The sequence below is a fragment of the Pelobates fuscus genome, chromosome 6 (genome assembly GCF_036172605.1).
Source record: "Pelobates fuscus isolate aPelFus1 chromosome 6, aPelFus1.pri, whole genome shotgun sequence".
In the NCBI taxonomy this organism is placed as follows: domain Eukaryota; kingdom Metazoa; phylum Chordata; class Amphibia; order Anura; family Pelobatidae; genus Pelobates; species Pelobates fuscus.
In genome coordinates this window covers 19,859,835-19,883,639 of record NC_086322.1, presented here as the reverse complement: position 1 = coordinate 19,883,639, position 23,805 = coordinate 19,859,835, and the positions used below count along the sequence as shown (strand labels likewise).

General features: G+C 39.9%; 1 protein-coding gene across 1 annotated transcript in view; it reads left to right on the top strand.

Annotated features, from left to right (window-relative positions):
- Positions 1 to 8,322, top strand: part of FBXO41 (F-box protein 41) — a 144,806-nt gene extending 136,484 nt beyond the window's left edge. The window contains exons 10-13 of the mRNA XM_063457545.1: positions 137 to 255; positions 4,594 to 4,752; positions 5,194 to 5,309; positions 7,841 to 8,322. Coding sequence (XP_063313615.1) covers positions 137 to 255; positions 4,594 to 4,752; positions 5,194 to 5,309; positions 7,841 to 7,903 — 457 coding nt within the window. The 3' untranslated portion in view covers positions 7,904 to 8,322. The remainder of the gene's footprint in view (positions 1 to 136; positions 256 to 4,593; positions 4,753 to 5,193; positions 5,310 to 7,840) is intronic.
- The last annotated feature ends 15,483 nt before the right edge of the window (positions 8,323 to 23,805 follow it).

The following is a 23,805-nucleotide window of genomic DNA, read 5'->3' as shown; positions in this document are numbered from 1 at the left end:
TATAACACTGTATTAGTCTGGGTATCATAGTGTCATTATAACTCTGTATTAGTCTGGGTATCATAGTGTCATTGTAGCTACGTGATCTTTGTAAATTTCAGCCCATCCCGTTATTTGTCCTCCTCTTGTGTCCCAGCCAACAGCCAACGCGCTTTAGTAACCGCTGCTTACAGATGATTGGACGATGCTGGCCACACCTCCGGGCACTTGGTGTGGGGGGAGCTGGCTGTGGGGTGCAGGGTCTCTCATCACTAGGTAAGTGAGGGGCTGGAAGAACCACAAAGTTGCACTCTGCAACAAGGCATTTTTATTTGGAGAAGGCAAATAATGATGATCAATATATGAGTGATATGGAGATAGTACTTAAAACTTTCAACACCAATTCCTCAAATTATGGTACCTCCAACACTGACTATTAGGTTATATTCACTAGCAGTCAGAATTGTGGAAACATGTCGGAACTTTTGTATTTCTAACATTTGATGATTCTCGGCATCAGTCTTTTTTTGAATAATGCCATAAATTTGCATATCACCAAAAATATAATATCATGCAGACTGCAGTGCTGTATCAAGCATTATAGCTAATTAACCAGAAAAATTAATCCAACTGCCTTATATAATAGGCATTGAATTCCTTAACTCAAAACTGACCAATGGGACTACTTGTTCTGAGAGCCAATCAGGTGTTATTATAACACAGTATGGAACCAATAAGGAATTAGTATGAGTCACCTCCCATTTCCATGTATCAAAGCTTACTATTCAGTTGTGTGAGCGTCAGCACATTTAGTTTTTTTGTTATTTAATGATTTTTCTGGTCATGAAATGTTTTATTCTTTGATAATTTAGCAAGTTCCGTAACTTAGTAAGATGGTAAAAAACTAAATGAAAAGAGTTGACTGGTCTCCCAGAAAGCTACACTTGTGACGAAATGTAAAGAGAGGAAGTATTTCTAAGCTGTGGAAGAAATATCTGAAGACCAATTAAAACCAAACTAGTAAAGGCAAAAAAGGGCACAACAGCATGTAGTGATCCAAGAATTAAAATTGTGTTAAAATGACAGCAGATAAATTGTCTCAAAGCGGTTTAAAGATGAGTGCCAGAACTCATTTCTCTCTACCAAACAAAGAAGGAAGAGATTAGAATAGGTTAAAAACCGTGTAAATTGGTCTGAGGAACAATGGAACGGGGTCACCTGGAGTGGAGGCATCGGAATATCAATATTTGGTAGTATTGGAATGAAGTATTGAAGGAGGAGATTAGGTAAAGATTTTCTGTCTGAATACATTACAGCTACTCTAACGCATGCAGTTAGTGTTATCATATGGTGTGGGATGAGGGGATTTGCGTGTGATTGATTGATTGTATTCTAAATGGCAAAAAACAGCATGCAATACAGTGATAAACTGAAGCCTTCAGTAGGTGATCTTCACAGGATAAGGAGGCCTATATATTTAACCCCTTAAGGACACATGACGTGTCTGACACGTCATGATTCCCTTTTATTCCAGAAGTTTGGTCCTTAAGGGGTTAAACAGGATTGAACTTCTCGTCATGCTGCTGCTGTGTGCAAAAAGTGGTTTCAGGAAAATCCTATTACACTGCTAGAATGTCCAGGTAATAGCATTGACCTGAATCCAATAAAAAAAAGTCTGTGGAGCTGATTAAAAAAACGTATTCGTAAAAAGCAACCAATGAAGAAAAGACAACTTATGTAAAACAATCAATTATCTCCTATTGGATTCTCATTATAACACCTGATGAACCAGTTCTCGCCATCGGGTGCTGTTGTAAGGCTGTAATTGCAGGAAGGGGTTTCCAGACTCAATACTAACAGAAATTGTGAGAACTTAAAATACGCTTTACCATAGTTTTCTGTTTATAGCTTCTTGTAAAATGCTATTGCTTTCTATTTATTTTATTTAGTTATTTTTTTTACCGTGTGTTGCATTACATTCTCCAATAAATTATCTTTCTATTGTCATATGAGTTCATGATATTATTCTAAAATAATTGACTTCAGAAATAAAAAATTTGGCAAAACGTTTCCACAATTCTGTCCACTAGTGTTTCATTTACCATATATACCGTATATACCGGGTATAAGTTGGCATTTTAAACACACTCCAATTACCATATATACCGGGTATAAGTTGGCATTTGAAACATTAAAAAAAAATCCCAAATACTACATGTCAACGAAGACGCAGAACATAAAACATAAGGCTTCGGCCTAATGCTTTACTGATGCACACAATGCGTTCACCCATGTCATACATCGTTTTCACTTCCAACCTTCTTATGTAAAGAAACAGAACTTGCCTTACCATCATTGTTATCACTCAGATGAGTATGCGTAGGAGCCATTGTTTATTTGTTCTACACAAAGCTGGAGAACTAGTAGATAACATTAACATTTACATATGTACCCTTGAGCACAAATTAGGCAGGTAGGCGCTGTCAGTCAACCTCACTGTTAATCCCTTCCCCTCCAGCCCCTGTTAATAAACCTTCCCAGATAGATAGCGCTATAGAGAGAGAGATAGAAAAACAGAGATACAGATAGATAGATATTATTTTTAATAAACATATATGATACTTAATGAAGTGAGGAAATGTCTGTGTGTGATGTGGTCTGTAAGTTCTAGTGCAGGCATAGGCAACCTTCGGCACTCCAGATGTTTTGGACTACACCTCCCATGATGCTTTTCCAGCATTATGGGCGTAAGAGCATTATGGGAGATGTAGTTCGCACCATCTGGAGTGCCGAAGGTTGCCTACCCCTGTTCTGGTGTCTGAATACAGAGGACTCCGAAGCGTTGCATCATGAAGCTCCGCCCACTAAGGCGTGTCTCATGGAGATCACTGGAGCATGGCCATTGGTGGACAGTCTGGCTGAAATATAGGAAACAGGGAGAAAGCAAAGGGGGAAATAACATTATATCTGAATGACAGTAAATCCAATTAAAGTAAAGTTTAAAACAGGTACTTCTAAAGCTCATTTTTACACTATTTAGGGAAAAGAACATTTAATGACAGTAGGTTTACTGTTGGGGGTTAGATATGCATTTTTATTTTTACCTGTAAAGTTCCTTTAAAGGCATATGTTTGCATTAATGCAGTGAATTTCATATCTTTATCACCCGTAATTAAATAAACCTTTCTCCCTGTTGTAAGTGAAATCTCCTTTCATTGAGTCATAATAAACACCCTTGTTCCTTTTGGACAGTCCTTGCATTAGACATGTTATCTCACCCTTTCTAAGAGACTCCTCATTGTAGCAAACAATTTCCCAGCTCCATCCTTCTTCGTGATATACTTGGAGTCCAAATAAAAATACATCCCCTCTGTATTGTTTTTTCTTCCAATTAAGTAGACCTGGGGGATTTATGCAAAAACATTTCATGTGGCTTTATTTACTAAAGTGAGTAGTCGAAGTGCATTCAAAGTAAATTTTAAATAAAAGACACAGTAGCCGAACTAGAATCATTGCGGAGTTAGAGAATTATCCAATTTGTCTATTTTGACCTTAAATTTGAAATTTATTTTGAATTTACCTTGAATTCTTACTGTAGTTAATAACTCTGTATACGTTTGTTAATGTACAGATCCGTGGATTATCCTTTAACTCTTTACTTGATCATTACATAAATTGAACTTGATAGACTTAAAGGGTTACTGTAAGCATCATATTCACTGAGTCACACTGTAGCGGTTAGGTTGCCAGGAGTACCTTGACCGTGTTTCCCTGTAATGGGAATGTCACATCACCTGGGGCCGAGGTTCGTCTTTCTGTAGAGCTGGATGCAAATCCTGTTGCTAGTCATTGGTTGAGAGCATCAGCTGATCACTCTCAGTCAAGGAATGCCTCTTTATACATAGAACTATGCATATAATTGGTTCCAGGCTGGCTAATGACACCCCAACAATGTTGCTGGGGGACTTATTTCATCTCCAACCACATAGGGATTACAGTCCGTATGTGTAGTGTTTCACAGCGAAATGCGGCACATACAGATTCCAGGCACCATAACTACTTCAAATCAATGAAGTGGTCAAAGTGCTGCAGTAACCCTTTAGTGCTTATGAGCTTCTAAATACATTGATAGTTTGGATGTAGGAGACATTATCTGCTGAACCATTATTTGTGGTATTCACATGTCTTTCCATGTCAGGATTGTGCTGCCGTGTAACTATTTTATTGAGGTGATTAAGAAATGCATGTGCTAGAAATGTATGGGATTAACTACAACCCAGAAATATACATTATAATAATCCTTCATTAAAATACTGATACGGTGTAGTCTTAGTTCTTAGCGTGATGTGATATTGTGACGATAAGTTATTATATAGATATCCTTTCATTGTTGTCCATCTGTCTGGTAATGCATGCTGGGAGTCTCCATGTTGCAGTTGGGTTCATTCTTACAGAGCCTCCTAAGGTGGACAGGTGGTAAAGGAAACAGCACAGTAATTAGATCTAACGGGTTGAGGGTGGTAAAAAAAAAAAAACAATAGTTTTAAGACTTCATCATTTATATTGGATGGCACATGCTGTCTATTACTTACAGCGCCATCTTTCTCTTCACAGCACGGAACTGCATGAGGCTACAGGTACTTGAGTTGGACCATGTTACAGAGATCAACCAGGAGGTGGCAGCAGAGGTGTGTCGGGAAGGTCTGAAAGGACTGGAGATGCTGGTATTGACTTCCACCCCAGTCACCCCAAAAGCTCTCTTACATTTTAACAGTAAGTACTCTCTGTCGCTACTGGTTACTATGAAATAAGAGGATTACAGTATGAGTCAGGGGCTCATATCAAATGCCACACCAAATATTGATTTGATTAAAGTTTTTCTTTGGCTCACTCACTTTACATTTTGTTAATTGATAATAATGATCCATTAACATCTTCACTACCAGATTTCGAGTAGTTTGGGTATCCTGGAAAGTAAAGTTTAAATATACTTTTCCATTCAGTATTCTTATGTAACACATAATTTGATGGAAACAAAAAAATATATGTTTTTGTTTAGACAGTAAAAATTTAAAATCAAATTATTTACCAAAAAATGAAGTTACCAATAAGAAAACAGCATTGTAACTACCGTAAATAAAAATATGGTGCTTGCAGTGCTCCTTTAAGTTGGACCTTAGTTTGACCACAGACACGTGTTCTCTGCAACCACAGGTGTGTGTCGCAGTCTGAAATCTATTGTGGTGCAAGTTGGGATTGCGGATTACTTCAAGGACCCGAGTAGCCCTGAGGCCAGGAAACTATTTGAAGAAATGGTCAACAAATTACAGGTAATGATACGAGTGACTGAAGTGAACAAACGTGACATTTGGTGTTTGACCTAAAGGAAAGCCATGGTCATTAGTTGTCTGTAAGAGTAGCTCATTATGTGATAAAACAGAAGACTCTTCCTGTGCTATTAATCAGCAGTTGGGCCCATGGACTCTCATTTTCATCACTTAACCCACTTGTTCTTGCATCACACATTACACACTTAAAGGAACACTATAGGGTTAAGAATAAAATGTGTTTCCCTAACATTATGGTGCTCCGTTGGCCATTTAGGTCCCCAGCCCCAAGTGTAGAGAGAAAAAAATTCAATTTTATTTACCCTTTCTCCTTCACAGCTTTGGTCTCCGCCAGTTGATGTTCTCAGCCAATCCCATGCTTTCCCACAGGCAAATATTGGGTTGCTAGTGCAGATGCAAGTCAAAAAGCAGTTCCCTGCCAATCACATGGTCTCTATCATTGAAATAGTAGAGTTTATCTATCTATCTAATGCTATTTTGGTGGAAGCACCCCTAATCATAGATAAACATGACTGTGTCCAATCAGACGCTTGTCATAGAGAAGCATAAGGACACATGACATGTGTGGCAGTCAGAGCGATCCTCCAGCAGTGCTTCTCAAAGAGAAACAGTGAAAACAATTTTTATTCTCTGTATAATCTAAAAGATACAACGATAAATCAAATATAAAGAGCTATTTAATAAGAGCTAATTTAAATAAAATATCAGAGTCCCAAAGAAACTATTTGAACCATCCTATAGCTAAACTGGAAATTGAGAATGAGATAAATAAAATGGAGAAAATAAAGACACCGGGCTCAGATGGTCTTAGTAATTTATTTTATAAAACTTTCAAAGACCAATTAGTTGAACAACTGACTAAAACCTTTAATTATACTGTCTCGCAAAGGTCTGTCCCTACTGAAATGCTACAAGCTAATCCATTACCAATCCTAAAACAAGGGGAAAATTCAACAGCAGTTGAAAGTTATTGGCCAATTTATTTCATTAATGGAGATACCAAAATGTTCTCTACAATTTTAGCTAATAGTTCTAAAAATATATTGAGTACTAGAATACATTCAGATCAGATTGGTTTTGTACCAGGAAGAAGTGCCTCATCTAATACAAGAAGAAGAATTGATATTATTCATTCTGTCACAAGAAAAAAGTCCCCTTGCTGACTCAATTGATGCTGAGAAAGCATTCGACAGGGTCAGCTGGGAATTTGAGTCAATTATTACAACAATTTGGGATCCAGGGTTGGATTCATCAGGCTTTTTGGCTTTATATACAACTCCTTTAGCAAGAGTAGTGGGACTACATTTATGTTCAAATTGGTTTTCACTTAGTAATGGCACTAGGCAGGGATGTCCCCTGTCTTCACTCCTTTATATTATGTCCATCGAGTCCTTTTTTAATAGTATAACATAATAAGAACATCAAGGGATATAGATGTAAAGAAGGGGAAAAAAAAATTAATATTTATGAGGATGATCTACTGATTACAATTTTAGAGCTGAATAGCTTAGTAGAATATCTTATAAAGGAGAAAGAAGAATATGGACAAGTAGCAAACTATAAAATTAACATTGATAAAACAACAATAATGGATTTTAATTTAGATAATAGTTTAAAACAACATTTAAATATTGTGGAGATAAAATTGTTAACACTTAGAAAAAGATTTCTTTTTATAAAAACTCACACCCAGTTAGATTAGAATTTTACTCCAGAAATAGCTCTTTTGCACCTGAATTGGCCAAAACTAAACAACAAGCTATGTTTTTTAATTATACATTGTTTTTTATATATATATATATATATATATTTTATTGTAACACTAATAATTATTAAAACAGGCTTAATATGTTTAGTAAGAAATAGTGCAATATTGTATGTATTGTGTGTCGTGTTAGTGGATCTTTTATATATATTTTATGATCAAAACCTAATAAAGAATATATAACAAAAAAAAGAAAAAAAAACTATTTTTATTTATGAGAAGCTGCATGGGAAGCTGAATTACTTTAGGGGATTGCTATTCTTTAGAAAAAAAGCTGGAAAACCCCTTTTTACGATAGAGTGCAACTCGTTAAATAATGTGACCAAGTCTTTAAACTCATATGACATTTTATTGTGTGTACTAGAGGAACACTCCAGTATTATCAATAAATACATGTAATTTAGATTCCTGCCCGCCATTCCTGTAATCCATTGTACTTGATGGCGTCCTCACTGCAACGTTGCTTACTAGTCAATATTTCCCAGATCTATCCAATCCTTCTTCTCTTCTTTATAAAGTCAGTGACCAAAGCCCTCTTACACAAAGCATGACTTGCCTCTGTGACTCTGCGAAGGTTAAAGGATTGGAGTGTTCCTTTAACCTTTGTAGAGACACAGAGGCAAGCCACGTTTTTGGTCACTAAATTTGTACTTAGAAAGTTCAGGTTCTTTTGAAAGGAAAATGATTTGGTAAGGAGATGTACCTGTTTATCCTAATGCTAAATTAAATGCCCTTTCTTGCATTCTAGGCTCTGAAGAAGAGGCCTGGGTTCTCGAAGATCCTACACATTAAAGTAGAAGAAGGCTGCTAGCCAAATTAAGTATTAAATAGACACTGGTCTATGTGATCTCGAGGTCTCCTGTTCACTCAAATACCAAGAGCTAACTGTGCAGTCTCCCCATGGGAAAATGCCACAAGTCCTGTTGCCAAATATACATTTATAGAAGCGTGTCTGGAACGCCCTTCAAGGCACAAGTGTTCTGTAGAACAAGAAGGGCTTGGAGAGAAGCAAATCCACCTTGGACCTCTCCTTCAGCACTGGATGGTAACACCAAACTTCAGGGTCCTTTACCTAGACTTTTTTTTGTTGTTGTTCATGTTGTCTGTTTATCGAGATTGCCAAGAAACACAGCATTAGCTTCGCTCCGAAGGATGTAGCATTACAGAACATTTCTGATGAGCATTGCCAAGAATGCCTGTGTTTAATAATTTATGTTTCTGTCGAGTGAGATATACATATAAATCTGTATATTAATATATATCAATATTTTACATATAAATATATATATACAGTACTATTTAAATAATATTAATATTAGTACAGGAAACCCGCAGGTATTCCTGATCAGTTATTGCTACGGATAGAAATCTCTCCTGAAGATTAGTATGAGGACCATTTGTGCCCCATACTGGGAAAGTTAAATCCATCTTCTCTGTTCACTGTGTGAAGCTCCCTGGTGAAATGATATCAATATCCTTGGTAAGGCAATAAAACATATTGGCATCTAATTAACTCACCTTATTGTACTCAAGACTCAATGCACCCATATGGGTAGATACAAGGAGTTCTACCCAAAATGAGATATAATGGGCACCTGCAATTCTTCAAATTGATTCCATCTTCTGAACTTTTATCTGGATGTCGAGATATCAGATATTATGGACTCTTTGTTAAGGCCTGGACCCAAACCAAGGTGTCCTCATATGCATGCGGTGCTACAATGGACTATGTGTTTTCTGCTTTTATTGAGATTTTTAACAGTATTCTCTTAAAATGTTCTATCATGTTCGATTTATAAAATTCACCAGGGGCTCTAAAAAAGGGCCATGCTACGTCTTTTAACGTGTGATATGAAAACTAATTTTTATGACCTAGGTACTTGCCCTGGGTATGTGGCAAAACAATCACTTCAAGATGGTCAAGAAAGCACTTTAGGGTGATTCTTTGGTAAAGAGAGAAAAATCAAGCAGCGGTCATTGTTTTATGTAGAACCCAGCAAAATCGTTAGTTTTTTATTTAGTTTAATGATATTGTGTACTTAAATCGACTAAGAATAGTTTTTTTTTAGATTGACAAACTATTGTGCTGTGAAAAAAATATAAATAATTTACTGCTCCCCCTTTTTTCCCCTTTACTGGTCACTTTTGACTTGACCTGTGAATAAAATCAACATTTAGTGGCTGTCCGCTAACCAATAATTGTTTGTCCCATCAGTCATCAGAAGTGGCTCTACGGGCAGAACCCGAAACAAACAAATCTATTAATCAATTCAAAGTTTGGTTTGCTCTTTGATTCGTTCATAAGCTATTTAGGAGTAGGGAAATTCAGACGAGTTGCCAATCACCCAGAATTCTGTCAAATGCACAAGCCTATAGGTTATCCCTCCATTTATTGTTAAACCCTTTTTGAGTATTCCGGGCAGCTCACAGCCGGATGAAGCGGTTACAGTGCCTATAAAAGACTAGACAAAGATCATAGTTAATTTGTTTTGCTGGGTCTCTACATAAAATGTGCAATATTTGATAATGAAACTGACATTTCCTTGATTTTTGCCTCTGATAAGCAAGCACTGATTTAAAAAAAAAAAAAAAATAGCTTTTAAAATAGCTAGTAAAATGAAAATTGAAATCTGTGTGCACTCTTGAAAAAAAAAAATAGCATATCTGCCAATTAAACAGATATTTGATGAACTTGTCCAAAGCGCAGAGTATTGTAACATATTATGTGCCAGAGTTTAGAAGAAATATTTAATATTATTATATATAAGGAAGAAAATGTAAAGTATATGACACCTATAGCCCAATATAGTTTTAATTCAATCACATTGATATCGATGAGAAGAGTGCTTGAAGGCACAGACTCATATTGACTAGGAGAAAGGATTTAAGTGCAATGGCAAAATGTATTTATTTATTTATTTATTAGCGTGTCTGAATGTTTGCAAATTTCTGTTGTCTATGATTGCTTTGTTGTGGTCTTGGAGCTGCAGGAGAAAGCACTTTGTCTTTGCGGTTTGCCTTTTCCCTCTCCTGATTTACATGCACAAAGGGTGTTTTTCCAAAGCTGTTTTGAATTCCCGTACTGTTGACTCCTTTTGGCTATCTCTTCTGGAGGGCTATTTCGTGGTTTATATAACCCTGTCGTCCCACCCCCTATCTTTAGTGCAAGGCCACTAGTATTTGTGCTTCAATTTTCTTGAAACAAGCTTTGTGTTGCGTGAGATGTTCCTTTGCACTTTCTCCTGCAATTTATAAGGTTCTTCACTCCTTCCTCGACTTATTTGAAATACGTATGGACCAATGTAGCACTTGGCATCCTATAAACCATCTTCAGTGTCCTTATAAGCCATTATGCTCAGATGTAATGATGCCATTAACCTACCGGTATGTCAAAAACTGGTATTAATGGCTCAAAAAGTTATTCATATAAAAAATAATCCGAATTTAAAGTGCTCTTTGATAGATTAGATTGGCCTAAACTAAGGACCAAGGGCAGTTTTTCTTGGTAGCGTAAATAAAGCAGTTGGGTTCTTAGGACTGAGAAAAATGCAAAAACCTATAAATGTAATTGGTTACAGTGATAAGAGTCTCCCGAAATAATTACACTGAAACGTTACAAAATGAGACCTCTTTCTTCATCACACTATAATGGAAAAGCCTGATACCATTTAACACACATCGAGCAGCCGCAACATTAAAACCACTGACAGGTGAAGTGAATATCAATGATTAAATCATTACAATGGCACCTGTTAAAGAGTGAGGTATATCAGGCAGCAAATGAACAGTTAGTTCTTGAATTTAATGTGTTGGATGCAGGACAAATGGGCAAGCAAAAAGATCTGAGTGACTTTGGCGAGGGCCAAATAGTGATAGGTAGATGACGGGTCAGAGCATCTCTAAAATAGCAAGTCTTGTTCCAGGAGGTGGTGCAGTGGTTAGTACCTACCAAAAGTGGTGAAAGGAAGGACAACCAGTGAACAGGTCTCAGGGTCATGGGAGTCCAAGGTTCACTGATGCGTGTGGGGAGCAAAGGGTAGTCTGTCTGGTCCAATCACACAGAAGAGCTTTTGTAGCTCAAATTGGTGAAAAACGTAATGTCTGCCATTATAGAAAGGTGCATCTCAGTTTCATATATCCCTGTGTTTATATATCAAATATATCTGTTTATATGTCTTAACCACATTTATGGGCAGCATGTCAAAATGACTGTCCTGCAATACGTAGCATTCAAATGCTGGATTCCTCAGTAATAATGGACTGATATCCTTCCTCTTGAGTTGTGCATGCTGCAGGGAATCACTTTTCAGGAGATGCCCATAAACGCAGTGTGTGTGCCCAGGAAAGCAGCGTGGGTCTGGAATTACTAGATTGGAGTGATTGTTCTCTGTTCAATGTTGATCAGTTGAGCAAATGCTCCTGATTGTGTTGGTGAGCTGATAATTTGCTTGCTTTGTATAAATAGTACCAATGGTCCGGTGTAATCCTTCCCTTCATTGCAATGCCATACTGCATAGTGCTGCTATAGGGTTCAGTTTTCTGCATTCTGGTCAGCTTTGGGAGGAACTCTGGATCACAAAACAAGCAAAGCGTTTTGTCCTTTGCCCGCCTTATTGGTTATGTGATACGTATGGTGCTTAGAAGTTGTGGAATTTGGACAAAGTTTTAAACTGAATGCACAAGTCTGATATATAGTCCAGTTTACAGGGAGAACCTCCTCCAGTATCGGATAATTTCCTTGGTTCCAGTGGCTATTGGACAGAATTGACAAGAACGCGTTGCTGAGAAGGGTCATTGTGCCAAACGTGTTATGACCACTATAATCGCTGTGTTCCTTTGCCATAGTCTGGGTACAGCCCCAGGGTGAAAGTTGCCTGTTTACATTAGAGATGTGGGTTCATGAGTCTAGTTGCTGGTATATTGGTGCTGACAGTGCAACAGACAAAGGAGCGAAGCAATGTGTACTGTTGAAATCAAAGCTTTTCCTTGGTTACAGTGAGTATGCTTGGTGCTGGTGAGGCCTATGTTTATTCATTTGACTATAACTGACACAGTGTAGCTGGCCTTCTTCACAGCTCTGCCTTAGGATTTTAGTGCCATGAGTCTAACAGTTTGCCTTTTCTGCTGATTACAGAACTATTACATTTACATACCTAATCCTCATCGTCTGTCTCTCAAGACATGCCACATTTATTCAATGTTTTGCGGCTGTAGTGCCCCCATCTCTAAGACTGAGACACCTTTCAATCGTTCAGGTCGTAAGTGAAAGCCACCTTAAGTCATCAACGTAATTTGGAAAAAGGTTCAGTAGTTAGCATGTGGTCTGGATCCCTGTTTCCCCATAAATCAATCAATGTACATTAGAGACTGATAAAGATATGTGACGTAAGAGAAATGTCATCTCTTCAACAGAAATTAATGGTGGACTTAGGATAGACCAGCTCTGAAATTTCATAATGCAGCTCTCAAACTGTGGTCAATGTCTACATAAGGGCAGGATTCTAGAACCAAATGTAAGTTGAATTCTGGCAAGTGACATGCACCTTGTTCTAGAATCTAGTGACAGATGACATTAGGAGCCTTATACTGCTTGTCAAGCAACCCTCCCGTAACCAAAAGAATGGGAGATCCCAAGCTGCTTAAAGTGGCTCTGTCATGTTTTCTCTTTCCTTATGCCCTCTGTATCTTAATGATTACACTCTCTCCTTTACCACACGCCTTTATTTATATTCATCTTATCTTTTGCTGGCTCTCAATGCCCGAGTGCAGCCATTTTGTTCTTTTCTGCCCAGGATGTTTACAATTTTCCCCACTTTACTGATGGAATGTGGGTAAATCTGATGGGCAACTGAAAATGAAGGTTCTCTAATCTCTGCACTTTGTCAAGTTTGATACATAAGGCGATGTCGTCACTACCTTGTTTAGGTATTTTATCAAAATGGGTTCCGACACAGGAAACTACACAGAAGGCGGTTCGATTACGTTTATTGTTTGTGACAGAGCCACTTTAAGAAGTCGATAAGATGTCCATCCTTAATAAACCCAACAATGCGGTAAAACAAAATGTCAAGTGTGTGCGTTTGATGTTCTTTGTTTCTATGCTGCACTTTATTTGCTTAAAATAAATATGTAGTAAAAACTCCCATCTGTGGGATTTTAGTGAAAGGAAAATGTTTTCTCGATAGACCAAACCAATAACTCTATTAGGTTCTACAGCAGTTTATTACAGTTGGGAAACCAGTGCTTAGAAGATTTTGCTTAGCTGTAACTCACTGCAAAATGCTGAGATTTCTCAATGCATCTTATTCACGAGACAGAGAGTGAATTCAAAGATAGAGGATACTATGCCCTGTACATCATTCCTTATATATAACTGACACACAGGGACCGACCTAAGGCAAAGGCTTTAGAAGCACTCTCTCTATTCCAGGTGATGTAACTTGGTAGTCACACTTTCATTTCTAAGCTTGGATTTTAGATTGGACCCGGTAGAACTTTTGAGGTTCTAACCAGCTGTCAATCTGTTTACATAGTAAATGTCGCCCATGTCTGGCACTCGATACAGAAATGATAATTATAAGTTGGCCTTGCCTGGCAAGATACAGCTGTGATTGAACGTTACATGGTCACAGCTTGCGTGCCTTGCCATAGCAAACCATTTTCCTATTCTGAAACAACAAATACGAAATACCTAAAAATGCTTTAACAAACATCTGTCATGTTCTTGCTTGCATAATTATTAAGTTATGGTGTGACGGTCTGTGTACATTGAACCATATACCAATTCGTTCTGATGTACAGATAATAATCTCCCAGTACTTGAGCCCTGCTTCTTTTTCTGACAAATCACTACATACGACTTGAGCCATTAGTCAAGTTACACAGCAGAGGTAAAGCCAATAAATATTGTTTAATATTGTGACTGTAATATTGCATCCAGGAAGAGAAGCCCATGCATTTATGTAGTCACTACATTTACACATCAACTTTAACATTTGACCCAAAAAGAAAGAAAACAGGGAATGATTTTGATAAGAATGTTATTCTACAAACTAAGCGATTGTCTCCATCTTGTGTCGGATAATCTATTTTTATTCAAACTAGAAAAACTGACTGCTGAAAATATTTGACTTGCATACTTGTCTCCCTTCAAAGCATCTGTCTGTAAAATGAGTTCATAAATGCTACTTACCGTAAGCCTAAAACAGGCTGGTGTATACTCACCTCTATTTGAAATTTGTGACTCTTGCTGATAAATAAAGCACAAATTGAGGTACATTTCAGAATGACAAATACTGTTTCTGTTTTTACTTTACTGCAAAATATACAAAGTCAATGCGTTGGTCAACAATTTAATTCTTGTACTAAAGAAGGTGGTATTTCCTTTAACAATAGCACAGGCATGAAAGGGAAACGTAGGGTTTATGTCAACAAATACCTTTTCAAATGAAGTTCTAGATGCAGAGAATAGTCTTCCAGGAGTGGTGGTAGAGATGTGTTTATCTGAACAATTAAGGAAGGTTTGGGAAAGATGCACCCTGGCTGTGAACAATAAGAACAACCTTTGTTTTTAACCGAGAACACCATATGCAAGGAAATTTAATCATGTTTCCAGGAGGGATAAGCCAAATGGCTAATGTTTTAGGTAAACTATAAAAATGGTCAGAGTTGTGGCAACAACATTTAATGTGGATAAGTGCAAGATAATGCATCTTGGATGTAAAAACCCAAGGGCAGAGTACAGATATTTGATAGAGTCCCAACCTCAACATCTGAGGAAAGGGATTTAGGGGTGATAATTTCTGATGACTTAAAGGTAGGCAGACAATGTAATAGAGCAGCAGGAAATGCTAGCAGAATGCTTGGTTGCATAGGGAGAGGTATTAGCAGTAGAAAGAGGGAAGTGCTCATGCCATTGTACAGAACACTGGTGAGACCTCACTTGGAGTATTGTACGCAGTACTGGAGACCCTATCTTCAGAAGGATATTGATACCTTAGAGAGAGTTCAAAGAAGGGCTACTAAACTGGTTCATGGATTGCAGGATAAAACTTACCAGGAAAGGTTAAAGGATCTTAACATGTATAGCTTGGTGGAAAGACGAGACAGGGGGGATATGATAGAAACATTTAAATACATAAAGGGAATCAACACAGTAAAGGAGGAGACTATATTTAAAAGAAGAAAAACTACCACAACAAGAGGACATAGTCTTAAATTAGAGGGACAAAGGTTTAAATATTATATCAGGAAGTATTACTTTACTGAGAGGGTAGTGGATGCATGGAATAGCCTTCCAGCTGAAGTGGTAGAGGTTAACACAGTAAAGGAGTTTAAGCATGCGTGGGATAGGCATAAGGCTATCCTAACTATAAGATAAGGCCAGGGACTAATGAAAGTATTTAGAAAACTGGGCAGACTAGATGGGCCGAATGGTTCTTATCTGCCATCACATTCTATGTTAAATTAATACAGTTGCAGCTGGTGAGGTTTCAAGATGGACGGGCTACAGACTTCACCAATGGAATCCCACACCCCCCTCTCTCTGCAAACCCCTGCTCCCCACTCCCTGACCGATTGGAATGGTGTTAAATATCAAAACGTCTGTTAAAATAAGTCATTAAACATCTTTATTTCATTTATTAAACCTTTTAAGTCCCAGAGATATGACCATCACATTGCAAAACATTGTGAAAGTCACATTTCTGCCACAGAAAGGTTTAAAACATCATTTTAAATTATTTATTAGTATCGATAAATGTTTATTATGTTTAAGTACGCACAAAACTGCTTAGTATAAGAAGATTCATTTACTGGTTACACAGTAATCCTGTTTTGGTACAATAAAGCATGCATGTATATGAAATGATCACAGCTGTCTGCATAGAAAAATCCAATCTATAAAAGAAGACGTGGAGATAAAAACCAAGACAATAGGGACCTGCACCTGGAAACCTAACATCCTGCTTCTATAGACACACACGGTGCTGGAATTGGAAGACACATTTTAGCAGACAAAACAGTGCTTCTACCAGTAGCCACATTTTCAGCAAATTGCTTCTACCAGTAGCCACATTTTCAGCAAATTGCTTCTACCAGTAGCCACATTTTCAGCAGACACTCACAATGCTGGGATAGAAACTAAGTCTTGTTATTACACAAGTTCCCTTAGAGACTATTATAATTTTATTATTTATATAGCGCCAGCAAATTCCATAGCGCTGTACAATGGGTGGACTAACAGACACGTAATTGTCACCTATTGTGCCTATTCAACCAAAAGAGTATTTGTGAGGTCAGTCACAGATGTTGGACAAGAATTTCTGGCTTGCAGTAAGCTTCTCAATTTAACTTGAGTTCTTCACATCAAACTCGTCAAACTATGTCTTTATGGACCGTTGGGCAGAAAAAATGACCTTCCCCAAGCAGTTGTCAAAGATGGAAGCACCCAACTGTCTAAAATGACTTTGGGTCCTGTAACATAAGGATGACCCTTCTTTGTAACCAAGGGACCAAACAAAAACCCTGCAGAACACCCAGTTACCCTACTTCAAACATACTTTACACTACACACCATGCATTCCAGTAAGTAGCATTCTCCTGGCATTTGCCATACTCAGATTCTTCTACCAGAGTGCCATATAGTGAAGCATGATTCATCACTGAAGAAAACACGTTTTCACTCCCTCAGAGTCCAGTGACAATTTGCTTTACACCGCTCCAGCCAATTCTTGGCATTGAACTTGCTGACGTTCCTTCCAAAGGTAGTTTGGAAGGCTGTAGTGAGTGATGTAACAGATGATCAGTTGGTTGCACTCAGCATTCCCGATCTGTGAGTATGGACTACCACTTTTTCATGGCTGGACTGTTGTGGCTCCTACACACTTCCACTTCACAATAATAGCACTTACAGTCTGAGAAGTGGTCCAAAGTTTTTAAAGTAGGGCAGTTACCATGGCAACCGAAAGAAGCACGAGGTACCTTCTATTGAAAAGGAATACATTTTTACAAACTTGCACCGCTTTTCAGAGCACAGTTTAATCTCCCCTTACAAGACACACAGTGGAACTTTAGAGCAGTCCATTAACTGACATCTGTACAGCAGTACTGAGAGGATGTGAAATCCTATCCCTTCCTCCAATCAATTTATGGTAGACATGAAAGGCAGAAGAATTGTCCCACATTGCTTATAGCCGGCTCCATCATTGGTGCACTTCCAGTGTCCGCGTCTCCACATGATATTTTCCACCAATGTGGAGACATTGAGTTCTATCCCTGTGTGTCACCTTTACATACCCCATAGAGATGCTTGCGCTCCACAATATGCATTCCAGCCATGTTGGTGTATGTTAACACCTGGGGGGGGGGGGGGGGGGGGGGTAACATTTTTTTAGGGCCTCCACCCACTGCTCAGGGGTGGGGGCTGGGGGGAGGACAATAGGTCCACCCCCTATTGGTATTTAGGGCCCCCACCCGCCGCTCAGGGGTGGGGGCCAGGGGGAGGACATTAGGTCCCCCCTTATTAGTATTTAGGGCCCCCACCCACCGCTCAGGGGTGGGGGCCAGCGGGAGGACCTTAGGTCCCCCCCCTTATTAGTATTTAGGGCCCCCACCCACCGCTCAGGGGTGGGGGCCAGGAGGGAGGACATTAGGTCCCCCCCTTATTAGTATTTAGGGCCCGCACCCCCCGCTCAGGGGTGGGGGCCAGGGGGGGAGGACATTAGGTCCCCCACCCATCATTTTACTTTAGGGCCCCCATCCGCCGCTCAGGGGTGGGGGCCAGGGGGGAGGACATTAGGTCCCTCCCCTTATTAGTATTTAGGGCCCGCACCCCCCGCTCAGGGGTGGGGGCCAGGGGGGGAGGACATTAGGTCCCCCACCCATCATTTTACTTTAGGGCCCCTACCCGTCGCTCAGGGCTGGGGGACAGGGGGGAGGACATTAGGTCCACCCCCTTATTAGTATTTAGGGCCCCCACCCACCACTCAGGGGTGGGGGCCAGGGGGGAGGACATTAGGTCTTCCTAGTGCACTGATCAAAGAAATGTTTGCGAAGTGGGTTGAAGTGCAAAATTTTGTTGAAAAATATCACCCTGATAAAATTGTTGTAAGTCATGCCACAAACATGTCTCACTTTAGACACATTTTAAAACATAGCAACAGCAAGTCTCAATAGACAAATTAGTGAAGAAAAGGTCCAGAAAAGGCTTAATGAAGCCGGAAGCCTGAATATGACATCACTCCAGCTCCCGTCATCACTAAGCAGTGCGTAAGGGAGCTGAGCAGGAAGATTAAAGCTCCCTCGCCGCCAACTCAGCCTGTCCGCCCTCTGCCTTCCCCACTGGACAGGCAAGTAATCCACTCCAGCTCTCCCAGGAAGGCTGGGTGGATTTAAAATTTTACAAAATAATAATAATTTGGAGTGTTGGGAGAAATGTGTATGTGTGTGTGTGTGTCTTTAAGTGAATGTGTGTGTCTGTGAGTGTGTATGTGTTTGTAAATGTGAGTGAATGTGTGTGTGTCGGTCAGTGATTGTGCATATGTCGGTCAGTGAGTGCGTGCGTCTGTCAGTGTGTGTCCAAGTAATAGTGTGTGTGTGTGTATGTCATTGATTGTCAGTGTATATGAGAGTGTGTGTCTGTCAGTGAGTGTATGCATCTGTCATTGAGTGTGCGTCCAAGTAATAGTGTGTGTATGTCATTGTCAGTGTATATGAGAGTGTGTGTCTGTCAGTGAGTGTGCGTCTGTCAGTGTGTGTCTAAGTAATAGTGTGTGTGTGTGTATGTCATTGTCAGTGTATATGAGAGTGTGTATCTGTCAATGAGTGTATGCGTCTATCAGTGAGTGAGCGTCTGTCAGTCAAAGTGCAGCCTTGACAGAAAGGGGTGGGGAAAATTTAAATTAGAGGGGGGTGCACGAGCACCGTCCTGCCTAGGGCAGCACAAATCCTAAATACACCAGATTAGGGAGGATACGCAGGTTGCAGAAGCATTATATAGGGACTTGTAAGCAAGCACCAGAATTTTTAATTGAGCCCTCTATCTAATAGGAAGCCAATGCAGGGACTGACAGAGTGGAGAGGCGCGGGAGGTGCGGGCGGACAGGAAAATGAGCCTCGCCACATTTATTAAAGATTGCAGCAGTGCAAGCTGGGAACACATAAGACCATTGAGAAGGGGATTGCAGTAGTCAACGCGAGAGAGAACAACGGCATGGACCAGCACCTTAGCCGCATCTGGTGTTAAATAGTGACAGATGCAAGCTATGTTTTTGAGATGGAAGCGGCAGGATTTGGCCATCGACTGGACATGAGGGGTGAAGGAGAGATTGGAGTCAAAGAGAACACCTAGGCAGCCAGCCTGCGAGGTAGAGGTGATCGTAGCGCCATTGACTTGGATATAGACAGACACGGGAGTAGCATCACTTGGGGGAGGAAAAATCAGAAGTTGTTTTGGACAGGTTGAGTTTAAGGAACTGAGCAGCCATCCAGTTGGAAATCACACGGAGGCAGTCAGAGACACAAGTCAAGATGGGCGGAGAGAGATCAGGAGGGGACAGGTAGATTTGCGTGTCATCTGCATATAAATGATAATGGAAGCCAAAAGGAGATGCTGAGTTTACCAAGGGTGGCAGTATAGATAGAGAATAGCAGGGGATCAAGGATAGAATCTTGGGGAACGCCAACAGAGAGGGGTTGGGGATAAGAGGCAGATCCAGAGAAAGAAGCACTGGAAGAGCACCAGGAGAGAGCAATATACTGTAGACCGACAGTGTCAAAGGCAGCAGAGAAATCAAGGAGAATTAGGATAGAGTAATGGCTGCAAGATTTAGCAGCGATTAAATCGTTGGATACTTTTGTCACAGTTGTTTCGACAGAGTGACGAGCGCGGACTCCAGACTGAAGTGGGTCAAGCAGAGAGTTGGATTTGAGGAAGTCTGTCAATCTTGCGTACCCAACTCTCTCAAGGATCTTGGAGACAAATGGCAGTAGCAAGCTAGGGCGGTAGTTGGATGCGGATTTGTGGTCAAGGTTGGGTTTTTTCAGAATCGGGTTATGGTTGCATGTTTGAAGGAAATGTGCCAGAGGAAAGGGAGAGATTGAACATTTTAGTGAGGGGAAGAGCAAGAGAGGGAGACAGAGTGCAGATGAGATATGAGAGAATAGGATTGAGGTAACTGGTGGTGGGGTGGGAGGACTGGAGCAGAGCAGAGCAGAAACCTCTTCCACTGTAGCAGGTGCGAATGAGCATAGAATGTAGCGGGCCTGCTAGCAACACGGCTGGTTGTCCCTGCTCATCCACGTCCTCCCCTAAAAGGGAGTCAATTATAATACAGAAGGACCCGTTTCCCACCCAGTAACCAGACGACACACAGTCCTGGGGGTACAACAAAGATTTATTGGCCACACTCGGCTTTATACTTTTACCTATGCAAGAGGTGGATCACACAGAAAGACAATGTTCCCTCCCAAGGTCCTCCCCCTCCCAGGGGTCCTATAACAGATCCAAAATCCTATAACAGTTCCCGCCACTCAGGGTCCCCTTCCCCATCCAGGGATCTCCTGACGGAAATGGAACTCCAGTCCCTTTGTCCCCGCCACCCATCCTCAGGGTTTCCCACCTCCAGGGTCTTTATTCCATGAGCCGCTGTATCTGGAAGCGCCAGCGCAGGAAAGTTTCCCGCTTCTTGGACTCCCAGTCACAGAAAGCCCGCCAAACCGCCATTGTTCCTAAAGAGTGTCAACAAAAACAAAATAGTGTGCAGCGCATGTATGGAGAAACACCACTAGTACCAAAATATAAACCCAAAGGGTGAACTAGTGGAAAAAAGGTATAAATACCCAATATACTTTTAATCTCTGAGGACCACAAGCCTAAAATGCAAGAAAGAAAGAAAATGCCATAGCATAATACTGTAATAAAAATAAATAAACATATAAAGACTATGTGGTCCAACTCACATTTACCAGAGCCTGTTACAATGACTGGCTCAGGTAAGATCGCTCAGGAAATAGGGTCTTTAGGGTTTTCCTCAGTTTTCCTTAGAGATGGCTCAGATTGAGAGTAGTTGGAGTCCTCAAGGTGTATAGAGTAACGGGAAAATGTATATACAACCAATTAGGAAGGTAAAATTAATACAATTTATTATAAAACAATAAAAAACCTTACATTAAGGTCTTGAAATAGCAGGTCTTAAAGAGTGTCCCCACCAATCTCAGGGACCCCCAGAACAACAACTGCCATGAGCCGCCTCCGCTTGGGGGGTCCCTGGGTAAAACCAAGCAAGAGAAATGTCTACTTTCGGGACATGAATGCTCCCCCTGGCCGGCGTCCCACTCAGGGGAGCACTCATTTATTACTTCCCTTGCGGTTTCACACTTATGTTGTAAGTTGCCAACGTTCTAATTGATTGGTGCAAACATTCCAAGGGGAACTGGGGAGGTCCTCGTTTAGGATTTATAGGGAAATACACAGAATATAATACAGCAATTCATGGACAGGCAGCGGTCACATAGAACAGCGGAGGGACTTGGGTTGGGTGATGTATTGGTATGGGAGGGAGAGAGATTAGAGATATCTTCCCTAATTGTAGAAATCACAGTTAAGTGAGTTGCAAAGTTTGTGGCGGGCAAGGTGGTAGGAGGAGGGGGAACAACAGGGCAAAGAAGAGCATTAAAGTGTGAAATCCTCACTTGGATTTGTGGGACAATGTGCTTATGAGGGTGTTGAAGTAATTTACTTTTGCAGAAGAAAGAGACTGTAGGAATACAGCATAAATTTATAGTGTAGGAAGTCAGATACATAGTGAGACTTTCCACAGCAGCGTTCAGCAGTTCTGGAACATTTTTGGAGGTATCATCTTGGTGTGCCAGGGTTGTAATTGGGAGAGCTTGCTGCTTTTAAATGTAGGAGGTGCCATGATGTCTAGTTGAGAGGAGAGAGTTGCCAATTCTTTAAGGCATGGGCTTAAATATGCAGACAGTGTAAACTTCAAAGGAAGTAAAGGATAAGGCAGGGAGGATAGGTTGAAAGGTACATTGAGGGGAGAGAAGGATGACTACACCGCCTCCTTTAAAGTCTGCGAGTGTGGGAGAATTGTAGTCCAACGAAACATATAGAAGCGGGAGTAGTGGTATCAGAGGGGGACAGTCAGGTCTCAGTGAGTGCTAGTATCGTGAGTGAATTTGAGATGAAGAGGTCGTGTATGGCTGTTGATTTAATATTGCTACAGATGGAGCGGTTGTTCTAGAGAGAACACTGAATGTTGGTAGAGGAGGATATGGTGCAGGGAATTCGGATGAGGTTTGCATGGTTTCTGGTTGTTTTAGTATGACTAGACTAGGTTAAGGGCCCTGGGTTGGGAAAGACATCACCAGCTGACTAAAGTGGATGTGATTGTGTTGTGGAGGGAAGTGGGTGTAAGGAGATATTTTGATGCTGAGGGAGAGGAGAGAAAAGGAGAAGTTAGATAATTGTTTAGAATATTAAGTACTTTAAGAAAAGCAGAATGAGCAGAAGTGAGGAGAATGAGGACAGAGTTATAGGGGTGAAGGAGTGTGCTGATTACAGGTAGTGTTTGTGGTTGTCATTTCTAAATATCTAAAGTTGTGTATGAGATTCTATCTATAAATGTAACAAAGAAATTGGGGTGGGGTGGTGGGAGAGCCATTTAGATCAGTTCTGGTTTCCAGAAGGTAACTTTTTAACTCAGACTGTGGAAGAAAGAGATGATAGGGTCAAAAAGGTCTGCAATAAAACTATAGAATGGAGATGCACAGAGGAGGCAAGGATTGGTCAAGCAAGACATTTGGGTGAATATCAATAAAATAAAGGGGGGGGCAGAAATAACAGAGAAAGTCTTTAGAGATAAGCAGATAGGTGAATAACATTTAAGTTAACAAGCCAACAATGTTGAGTTGAGTAGGGCTGGGAACAACTAGCTTTAGCATGCAGGGCAAGACAAAGTAAAATATATATGCATGGATTAATAAATATGGACACATTCACACACAATTGTAGATACATACATATATATATATATATATATATATATATATATATATATATATATATATATATATATATAAACCCATTGTACAGTGCTACAGAATTTGCTGGCGCTATATAAATAATAAAATAATTATATATATATATATAATTATACGAGAAGGGGACAGCAATAATTGCGTTTATTATATTTCAGACAAAACCCTTTCATCCCTATAGAACTTCGGTTTTACGGTATCTCAATATATTCAGATATCAGCATACACAGGCTGCATTAGGTTTGAGAATAGTGTGTAACTGTATGTACTTAGGAAAGGGTAACTGAATGTGGCACCAGTGACCTCTAGTGATCCTTTTGTATAACAACATTCAGTCTGAAAAGGAGTGATGAACTATATCTATGATAGATTATTAAACCTTTACTGCACTCTTACTAATTAATGATTATTATTGTATAATTGACTAATTAAAGCAAGACATGTTTGTATAGAAGTATATTCTCTGTTGCAACTGCAGTTGTATGATAAATAGTAACTAACAGATATGTAATAGCCGATTGGTTCAGTGCATTACACGTATTGTTTTTTTTAACAATGATTAACAGTTACGTTTTATAGAAAAGCACAGCATTTATGGTCAGAGGGCTGGAAACCCCTGGTCTGGTGGCAGACCGCTATTATATACCAATCTGGAATATATATACACAT